This window comes from Bufo bufo, chromosome 6 (assembly GCF_905171765.1).
Source record: "Bufo bufo chromosome 6, aBufBuf1.1, whole genome shotgun sequence".
Classification (NCBI taxonomy): domain Eukaryota; kingdom Metazoa; phylum Chordata; class Amphibia; order Anura; family Bufonidae; genus Bufo; species Bufo bufo.
In genome coordinates, this window is record NC_053394.1 from 63,720,002 (window position 1) to 63,730,671 (window position 10,670).

General features: G+C 38.2%; 1 protein-coding gene and 2 long non-coding RNA genes across 3 annotated transcripts; 2 read left to right on the forward strand and 1 right to left on the reverse strand.

The window, feature by feature from the left end:
* Positions 1-1,001: 1,001 nt before the first annotated feature.
* On the forward strand, positions 1,002-2,251 carry LOC121005935 (zinc finger protein 862-like). The gene is made up of 2 exons (XM_040438781.1): positions 1,002-1,701; positions 2,114-2,251. The coding sequence occupies exons 1-2, from the start codon at positions 1,048-1,050 to the stop codon at positions 2,123-2,125; spliced, it is 666 nt and encodes a 221-aa protein (XP_040294715.1). The 5' UTR covers positions 1,002-1,047; the 3' UTR covers positions 2,126-2,251.
* A 49-nt stretch (positions 2,252-2,300) lies between these two features.
* LOC121005938 lies at positions 2,301-3,117 on the forward strand. Its single transcript, XR_005779983.1, has 3 exons — positions 2,301-2,626; positions 2,709-2,883; positions 2,987-3,117. It is a non-coding gene; the product is annotated as an uncharacterized LOC121005938 (long non-coding RNA).
* A 1,371-nt stretch (positions 3,118-4,488) lies between these two features.
* On the reverse strand, positions 4,489-5,043 carry LOC121005937. Its single transcript, XR_005779982.1, has 3 exons — positions 4,917-5,043; positions 4,639-4,790; positions 4,489-4,511 (listed from the first exon to the last, which is right to left on the reverse strand). It is a non-coding gene; the product is annotated as an uncharacterized LOC121005937 (long non-coding RNA).
* Between the last annotated feature and the right edge of the window lie 5,627 nt (positions 5,044-10,670).

The following is a 10,670-nucleotide window of genomic DNA, read 5'->3' on the forward strand; positions in this document are numbered from 1 at the left end:
CACTGGATTATATTTTGTACGGATTAAAGTACAGCGAAGCCAGATGTCCTACCTACGATTCTACGAACCTTGAATTTCCCAAGCAGTATTCAAACATCCAGGATGTACCACATCACATGCATGCTATATTGACCGCTAAGCGCTGCCCACCAGGAGCCTGGTAAGAAGCACATGTGCGATCACTGTAGTAGGACTGCCTAATACACTACATCATATCACACACTGGCTATATTTACAATAGATTGCACATTGAGCAACTAAGTAAATATACCGTCAACATTGTAGTAGAGAGGGAGCTTGTTACTACAGAGCTGCTCTCACTGAAGAAAAACTGGCTTTGATGATGAATCCCACCCTTTGAGAGATGCTTTCCTACTCATAGGAATAGGATCCTACCCTTGGTCCTAACCTAACTCCTAAATATACATCTCCAAATTCTAGAACAGATATACAGAACGATACTTAATATTTCATATTTATACAATTTCTCTCTCTCTCTCTCTCTCTCGGGCCGGCCTTCCAGATAGATATTTGGTGAATTTGATGCAGATTGAAATTCCACACTGCAGACAAAAAATGGCAAAACGATCTTTAGTCAATACACCCCCTCTATCTAAGGCTTCAAGTTCAACTGCAAAAAAGTCCAGCAGTCATTTTAAAAAAGAATGGCTATGTGAGATCATAGAAACTGAAATGCCAAACTCTGCTATAAAACAGAAGGTGAAATTAGGTGAAGTTTTCACATTTCAGGACAGCCAAAATGCTGTTATTTGCAATATCTGCTTGAAAGCAGGAATAAATGGTGACTTTACAACAGGAAAACGGTGGGAGGACAGTTGGAAGCTCGATTACTTGAAGAGGCATATAAAACAGAAAATCCACGTTGAGGCAGTTGCAAAAATTAGACGACAGAATTCAGGAGGTTTATTACAGATGTTGGCTCAAACTGCAGAGGAAAGACAAAATAAAGCAGAAATAGCACTTCGCAAAGCTGTTGGTCGCGACCAAATAAAAATATTGATCGATAATGTTTTATTGGCTATTAATATGAATGCATCCATGCATTCTGTCCAAGACATACATGATCACATGGCAAAGTATCTAGCAATTCCACAGTCTTGGCGTGGGAAAAACTATGCATTTGAATTTGTAGAATGTATTAATGAGACAGTTCAAGCTGAAATGATGGCTGAATTACGAAGTGCCACTTTTCATACACTTGTAGTTGATGAGAGCACCGATATATCAGTAAGCAAAATGCTTATTTTATATGCAAAATTCCGTCCTTTTAACACTGATGTTTACAAGACAATTTTTGCAGGCATTACAAAATTAACCAGCTGTGATAGCGGTTCAGTGACAGATGCCATTAAGCAGTTTTATTCTGATAATCACTTGGATTTGCAGAAAATGGTGATGTTCACATCTGACGGAGCCTCTGTTATGCTTGGAAAGCAAAATGGTGTTGCTGCTTGTCTTCGTAACGACATACCTCATTTGCTTGAACAACATTGTGTAGCTCATCGAGAGGATTTGGGAATTGAGGATGCATGTAAGAAAGTTTCACTTATGGGCGACATTGAGATGTTTCTTAGAACAGTTTATACTATGTTTAGTAGGTCATCTGTCAAGAAAGCAGAGTTTAAAGAACTCTCAGACGTTCTGGAATGTGAGACGCTCTCTTTTAAGGCATTAAATGAAGTTCGTTGGTTATCTAGACACATGGCTTTACGGGCAGTAATGAGAAATCTGGATGTGTTACTTGCGTATTGCAACAAACAAGTAGAAAAAAACAACGATCCAATTGCTAAATACTGTCAGAAAAAAATGTTGGACCCACAGTTTTCTGCTGCTCTGCATGTTTTTTCCGACGTTGTCGGCCAGCTGGCAGAGTTAAGTAAGATTTTACAAAAAAACAATCTTACTACTCTCGATGCATACCAATATGTTAGGGCTAAAATAAGTAAGCTACGTTCACAGTTCTTTGGTGAGACAGTACATTGGAGTGAGCAAGTGTGTAAAATAATGGAAGATAATGAAAACGAAGTCAATATGGCTCCGATTATTAGTTTTGTGGAGCGCTTATGTCTACATTTGGAATGTCGTTTTCCAGAAAATGAGCTGATGGAGTGGAGAATTTTCGATATGTCTACATTCAGTGGTACATTACATTATCAACAAGGTTGTCAGGAAATAGCAACACTTGTTTCAAGATACTCTGGCGATTGTTTGCCATACAAAGATGATGACCAAGATATACTGAAAGATTTAAGATTTGTTATAGCCGAGAAAATAAAATGTGGCTTGATGCAGTCCTTTCAAGATCTTGTGCAATTTGTGTTAAAAGAGGAGCAATTTAAAGATGTTGCATCCCTAGCAGATATCTGTGGAACTTTCCTTGCCTCCAGTTGTGACTGTGAACGTGGTTTCAGTCTAATGAATATGATCAAGACAAAAAGTCGCAATCGTTTGGAAGTGCCACACTTGGAAATGCTCATGAGGATCAAATTCTTCCTGAATTCTGGACAAAGGATTGACCTAGACAAAGTCTATTCCAAATGGGTCACATTAAAAGATAGACGTTGCAAAGTTTGAACAGTTGAAGTTTGTTGCTTCACATGTATTGGTAAGTACAGTAAGAGTTTTACTGTATTATTTGACTCCACTATTTGATTTCTATCACATATGTACCTCTTGTCTTCCACTAGGTTTACTTATCCAAGGTTAAAAGGAAGAAGAAGTTGATAGGATTGGCTTAGTTCCACATTCCATGCTTTATCTTGGTTGTTTGGTGTTGCCTACACTTTCAAAAGGAAATTGACAGATGACTGAATTTTTATGACCTGAAAGAAATAATACAAGATGGGTGCTTCATGTGGAAAGGTAAGTAGATTGAGAGGCTATAGCTTCTTGATGTTTGGCTGGCTGGTTTTGTCTGTACTAGTAATGGATTTCTATCACATATGTACCTCTTGTCTTCCACTAGGTTTACTTATCCAAGGTTAAAAGGAAGAAGAAGTTGATAGGATTGGCTTAGTTCCACATTCCATGCTTTATCTTGGTTGTTTGGTGTTGCCTACACTTTCAAAAGGAAATTGACAGATGACTGAAGTTTTATGACCTGAAATAAATAATACAAGATGGGTGCTTCATGTGGAAAGGTAAGTAGATTGAGAGGCTATAGCTTCTTGATGTTTGGCTGGCTGGTTTTGTCTGTACTAGTAATGGATTTCTATCACATATGTACCTCTTGTCTTCCACTAGTTTACTTATCCAAGGTTAAAAGGAAGAAGAAGTTGATAGGATTGGCTTAGTTCCACATTCCATGCTTTATCTTGGTTGTTTGGTGTTGCCTACACTTTCAAAAGGAAATTGACAGATGACTGAAGTTTTATGACCTGAAAGAAATAATACAAGATGGGTGCTTCATGTGGAAAGGTAAGTAGATTGAGAGGCTATAGCTTCTTGATGTTTGGCTGGCTGGTTTTGTCTGTACTAGTAATGGATTTCTATCACATATGTACCTCTTGTCTTCCACTAGGTTTACTTATCCAAGGTTAAAAGGAAGAAGAAGTTGATAGGATTGGCTTAGTTCCACATTCCATGCTTTATCTTGGTTGTTTGGTGTTGCCTACACTTTTCAAAAGGAAATTGACAGATGACTGAAGTTTTATGACCTGAAAGAAATAATACAAGATGGGTGCTTCATGTGGAAAGGTAAGTAGATTGAGAGGCTATAGCTTCTTGATGTTTGGCTGACTGGTTTTGTCTGTACTAGTAATGGATTTCTATCACATATGTACCTCTTGTCTTCCACTAGGTTTACTTATCCAAGGTTAAAAGGAAGAAGAAGTTGATAGGATTGGCTTAGTTCCACATTCCATGCTTTATCTTGGTTGTTTGGTGTTGCCTACACTTTCAAAAGGAAATTGACAGATGACTGAAGTTTTATGACCTGAAAGAAATAATACAAGATAGGTGCTTCATGTGGAAAGGTAAGTAGATTGAGAGGCTATAGCTTCTTGATGTTTGGCTGGCTGGTTTTGTCTGTACTAGTAATGGATTTCTATCACATATGTACCTCTTGTCTTCCACTAGGTTTACTTATCCAAGGTTAATAAGGAAGAAGAAGTTGATAGGATTGGCTTAGTTCCACATTCCATGCTTTATCTTGGTTGTTTGGTGTTGCCTACACTTTCAAAAGGAAATTGACAGATGACTGAAGTTTTATGACCTGAAAGAACTAATACAAGATAGGTGCTTCATGTGGAAAGGTAAGTAGATTGAGAGGCTATAGCTTCTTGATGTTTGGCTGGCTGGTTTTGTCTGTACTAGTAATGGATTTCTATCACATATGTACCTCTTGTCTTCCACTAGGTTTACTTATCCAAGGTTAAAAGGAAGAAGAAGTTGATAGGATTGGCTTAGTTCCACATTCCATGCTTTATCTTGGTTGTTTGGTGTTGCCTACACTTTCAAAAGGAAATGACAGATGACTGAAGTTTTATGACCTGAAAGAAATAATACAAGATGGGTGCTTCATGTGGAAAGGTAAGTAGATTGAGAGGCTATAGCTTCTTGATGTTTGGCTGGCTGGTTTTTGTCTGTACTAGTAATGGATTTCTATCACATATGTACCTCTTGTCTTCCACTAGGTTTACTTATCCAAGGTTAAAAGGAAGAAGAAGTTGATAGGATTGGCTTAGTTCCACATTCCATGCTTTATCTTGGTTGTTTGGTGTTGCCTACACTTTCAAAAGGAAATTGACAGATGACTGAAGTTTTATGACCTGAAAGAAATAATACAAGATAGGTGCTTCATGTGGAAAGGTAAGTAGATTGAGAGGCTATAGCTTCTTGATGTTTGGCTGGCTGGTTTTGTCTGTACTAGTAATGGATTTCTATCACATATGTACCTCTTGTCTTCCACTAGGTTTACTTATCCAAGGTTAAAAGGAAGAAGAAGTTGATAGGATTGGCTTAGTTCCACATTCCATGCTTTATCTTGGTTGTTTGGTGTTGCCTACACTTTCAAAAGGAAATTGACAGATGACTGAAGTTTTATGACCTGAAAGAAATAATACAAGATGGGTGCTTCATGTGGAAAGGTAAGTAGATTGAGAGGCTATAGCTTCTTGATGTTTGGCTGGCTGGTTTTGTCTGTACTAGTAGTGGATTTCTATTACATATGTACCTCTTGTCTTCCACTAGGTTTACTTATCCAAGGTTAAAAGGAAGAAGAAGTTGATAGGATTGGCTTAGTTCCAAGCATGTTCTTTGAAGATGGTGATATTTCAGATGCTATATATTGGTTGTTTCGGTGTTGCCTACATGATATACTTCCAAAAGGAAATTGGCAGATGACTGACATTTTATGACATGAGAAGAATAAAAAGTTTTACTTTCTATGGTAAGCAGAGTAACTGTTTTATCTTGTCTTACTTAGTAGGCTAGATTTATTGTTTTGCCAATATGTCGGCAATGATCTCTTGTTTGATTGTCTTATCGCCCACCTTTGACTAAGCATTGCCCATCTCTAAGCCGACCCCGCTCAGCAACTGCCAAAGCTTAGAGGGAACACTGACCATGACTCTATTGAACCAAGTGAAGCATCCCCACCAATTACTGTGGGAAAATAGAACTGGTGGCCAGCAACCAGAGCAAGAGTCTCCTCCTTCTCTCAGTCTCTTAAAGCAGAGATATAAATGTATAAGTTAAACGTTTTATTAAATCTTTTCCCACAAAACTATATTTCAATCTATTCAGATCCTCCTGCTCTATAACTTGCTGCCTGCAGATTGCATAGCATTTTGTGGTAATGTCATTGGGTTCTATTTAAAAAAGCAAAAAACTATAAATGTAAAAATAAAAATGTTAAAGAAGAGTTAACAGATAGGTTAACAGAAGGGTTAACGGATAGGTCATCAATAGTAAAAGCCCAGACAACCCCTTTAAAAGCAGAATTATGAACAATTCATTTCTTTTTGCATGCAAATAGTGTCAATAATAAATATTTTGTCTGGTAGTATCTGCCAGTTTCCTGATTCGCTAAAGGCTTATAAGGCAACTCCCAGGAAATTTAAGTCAATATATTTTAACAGCCAAACACACTGAGCTCATACAATTACCTTCCAGCATGGAGATACAAATCCTGTGTTCTGTCTTGTGCTTCTTGCAATGAACATTCCCCTTTAATGCAGGTAAGTGAACCTTCACCTTTTAACATGTGGTTTTTAGGTTTTGAAAGGCTGTTGGTTCATATAAATATATATATATATATATATATATATATATATATATATACAGTACAGACCAAAAGTTTGGACCACACCTTCTCAATTCAAAGAGTTTTCTTTATTTTCATGACTATGAAAATTGTAGATTCATACTGAAGGCATCAAAAACTATGAATTAACACATGTGGAATTATATACATAACAAACAAGTGTGAAACAACTGAAAATATGTCATATTCTAGGTTCTTCAAAGTAGCCACCTTTTGCTTTGATTACTGCTTTGCATTCTCTTGATGAGCTTCAAGAGGTAGACCCCTGAAATGGTTTTCACTTCACAGGTGTGCCCTGTCAGGTTTAATAAGTGAGATTTCTTGCCTTATAAATGGGGTTGGGATCCTCAGTTGCGTTGAGGAGAAGTCAGGTGGATACACAGCTGATAGTCCTACTGAATAGACTGTTAGAATTTGTATTATGGCAAGAAAAAAGCAGCTAAGTAAAGAAAATAGAGTGGCCATCATTGCTTTAAGAAATAAAGGTCAGTCAGTCAGCCAAAAAATTGGAAAAACTTTGAAAGTAAGGGCTATTTGACCATGAAGGAGAGTGATGGGGTGCTGCAACAGATGACCTGGCCTCCACAGTCACCGGACCTGAACCCAATCGAGATGGTTTGGGGTGAGCTGGACCGCAGAGTGAAGGCAAAAGGGCCAACAAGTGCTAAGCATCTCTGGGAACTCCTTCAAGACTGTTGGAAGACCATTTCAGGGGACTACCTCTTGAAGCTCATCAAGAGAATGCCAAGAGTGTCAAAGCAGTAATCAAAGCAAAAGGTGGCTACTTTGAAGAACCTAGAATATGACATTTTCAGTTGTTTCACACTTGTTTGTTATGTATATAATTTCCACATGTGTTAATCATAGTTTTGATGCCTTCAAAGTCATGAAATAAAGAAGAAACTCTTTGAATGAGAAGGTGTGTCCAAACTTTTGGTCTGTACTGTATATATATAATATAATCTGGATAACCAGAAGAGCTTATAGACATACAGTACAGACCAAAAGTTTGGACATACCCTTCTCATTCAAAGAGTTTTCTTTATCGGCATCAAAACTATGAATTACCACATGTGGAATTATATACATAACAAACAAGTGTGAAACAACTGAAAAAATGTCATATTCTAGGTCTTCAAAGTAGCCACCTTTTGCTTTGATTACTGCTTTGCACACTCTTGATATTCTCTTGATGATCTTCAAGAGGTAGTCCCTGAAATGGTCTTCCAACAGTCTTGAAGGAGTTCCAGAGATGCTTAGCACTTGTTGGCCCTTTTGCCTTCACTCTGCGGTCCAGCTCACCCCAAACCATCTCGATTGGGTTCAGCTCCGGTGACTGTGGAGGCCAGGTCATCTGGCGCAGCACCCCATCACTCTCCTTCATGGTCAAATAGCCCTTACTTTCAAAGTATTCCCAATTTTTCGGCTGAATGACTGACCTTCTTTCTTAAAAGCAATGATGGCCACTCGTATTTCTTTACTTAGCTGTTTTTTCTTGCCATCATACAGATTCTAACAGTCTATTCAGTAGGACTATCAGCTGTGTATCCACCTGACTTCTCTCAACGCACCTGCTGGTCCCAACCCCATTTATAAGGCAAGAAATCCCATTATTACAACCTGACAGGGCACCTCTGTGAAGTGGAAAACCATTTCAGGGGTCTACCTCTTGAAGCTCATCAAGAGAACTGCCAAGAGTGTGCAAAGCAGTAATCAAAGCAAAAGGTGGCTACTTTGAAGAACTAGAATATGACATATCTTTCAGTTGTTTCACACTTGTTTGTTATGTATATAATTCCACATGTGTTAATTCATAGTTTTGATGCCTTCATAGTCATGAAAATAAAGAAAACTCTTTGAATGAGAAGGTGTGTCCAAACTTTTGGTCTGTACTGTATATATATATATAATCTGGATAACCAGAAGAGCTTATAGACATACAGTACAGACCAAAAGTTTGGACATACCTTCTCATTCAAAGAGTTTTCTTTATCGGCATCAAAACTATGAATTACCACATGTGGAATTATAAACATAACAAACAAGTGTGAAACAACTGAAAAAATGTCATATCTAGGTTCTGTCAAAGTAGCCACCTGTTGCTTTGATTACTGCTTTGCACACTCTTGATATTCTCTTGATGATCTTCAAGAGGTAGTCCCCTGAAATGGTCTTCCAACAGTCTTGAAGGGAGTTCCGAGAGATGCTTAGCACTGTTGGCCCTTTTGCCTTCACTCTGCGGTCCAGCTCACCCCAAACCATCTCGATTGGGTTCAGCTCCGGTGACTGTGGAGGCCAGGTTCATCTGGCGCAGCACCCCATCACTCTCCTTCATGGTCAAATAGCCCTTACTTTCAAAGTTTTCCCAATTTTTCGGCTGAATGACTGACCTTCATTTCTTTAAAGCAATGATGGCCACATCGTTTTTCTTTACTTAGCTGCTTTTTTCTTGCCATCAACAGATTCTAACAGTCTATTCAGTAGGACTATCAGCTGTGTATCCACCTGACTTCTCCTCACGCAACTGATGGTCCCTACCCCATTTATAAGGCAAGAAATCCCACTTATTAAACCTGACAGGGCACACCTGTGAAGTGAAAACCATTTCAGGGGTCTACCTCTTGAAGCTCATCAAGAGAATGCCAAGAGTGTGCAAAGCAGTAATCAAAGCAAAAGGTGGCTACTTTGAAGAACCTAGAATATGACATATTTTCAGTTGTTTCACACTTGTTTGTTATGTATATAATTCCACATGTGTTAATTCATAGTTTTGATGCCTTCAGTGTGAATCTACAATTTTCATAGTCATGAAAATAAAGAAAACTCTTTGAATGAGAAGGTGTGTGCAAACTTTTGGTCTGTACTGTATATCTCAAACAGGTGAAAGATTTGGCCATTGGAATGAGCTTAGGTGCTAATCGCATACTGTGGTATGATAGAATTCAGAAACAGCAGGCAAAAAACTCTCTCAAGTGAGGCAGAACCCTCTACATGCTACTGAACAAGTCAGTAAGAGTTTAGTGATTTTTTTAAATGGGTATTCTGGTTAGAAAATAGGTATCCCCTATCTATTGAAAATTGAATAATTGTTAAATCAGTGTGGTCTGATTGCTGGGACCCCCACTAATCATAATAGAGGGGTCCTCAACCCTAATATCAATGGAGAAGCAGATCAAGCATGTGCAGTGCTGATCCATTCATCTCTATGGGACTACCAGAGATAGTAGAGCACTTGGCTATCTCTGGCAATCCCATAGACTTTGTAAGGAGCAGTCGTGCACATGCTCGACCACCTCTCCGTTCAAATTGTGGGATTGGGACATCTTCCATTCTAACAGTTATCCCTTTTCAGTATATAGAGCATGACTTTTGTTAAGCAGAATACCCCTTTAATAAACTTATGCACCTTTGTGGTAATTGCAAAAGAAAATAAATCATGAAACTTCAACTACTTTATAGGATAGCAGAGACTTTATATTTATTCAGGTGCCTCATTTCACAAGCTGCCCATATAGCTTGTGACTTTGAGTGGTACTCCCAATATAAGCCATATGAAATCACACAACTATTCACCTTTTATTAAGCCTCCGTTATTCTAAATATCTCATATATGTTTCTTTATTTTTCTCCCCAGTTGCAGATAATACACGTGGTAAGTACAAAGAACTATAAACAACTACATTATTGGTAGTTTTGCTATAGGCCACTTTATGTAAGCTAGCTAATTGGTTCTTGTCTCCTTAAAGAGTTGTCTCATCAAGTCCAACCTGGCTTAGGCTACTTTCACACTTGCAGCAGAGTGATCCTGCAGGCAGTTCCGTCGCCGGCACTGCCTGCCGGATCCAGCAAAACGTATGCCAACTGATGGCATTTGTATGACTGATCAGGATCCTGATCTGGTCTTAAAAATTTTGCAAAAAATGGATGGGCATTCTGATAGATGGAGTCAGGTAGAGCACAAATATATCACTAGAATTTTATTTAAGGGCAATAACACATAATGATAAAATATCCCTATCAAGGCATGTGGCTTTCACAATACATAAAATATATAGGCAATAAAATAAATAAAAGGAATAAAAATATAGGCCTCAAAACGATATGATAGAAATCACAGACGCTCCTAGGTATATGGAAGCAGTCGTCTGCAGTTAGAGTAGGACCAATTTCTTTCAATATTCACGCAGATTCATGGATTGTGAGTCCCCAATATAGCATTGTATGTATTCAATGTAGAATCATATATAATCGATCCAAAGTTCTGGAAATGTTCCTGTGGATCATACACTCTAGTTCATATTTCTCCAAACATGCGTTAAATGTAGAGCTTTTAAGCTGGTGGATCACCGGATATCAATTTAATATGCAATGCAAAAGATCTTAT

Bases quoted from the DNA above. Each gene is read 5' to 3' on its own strand.
- LOC121005935 (XM_040438781.1), top strand. From the start codon at position 1,048: ATGAATGCATCCATGCATTCTGTCCAAGACATACATGATCACATGGCA.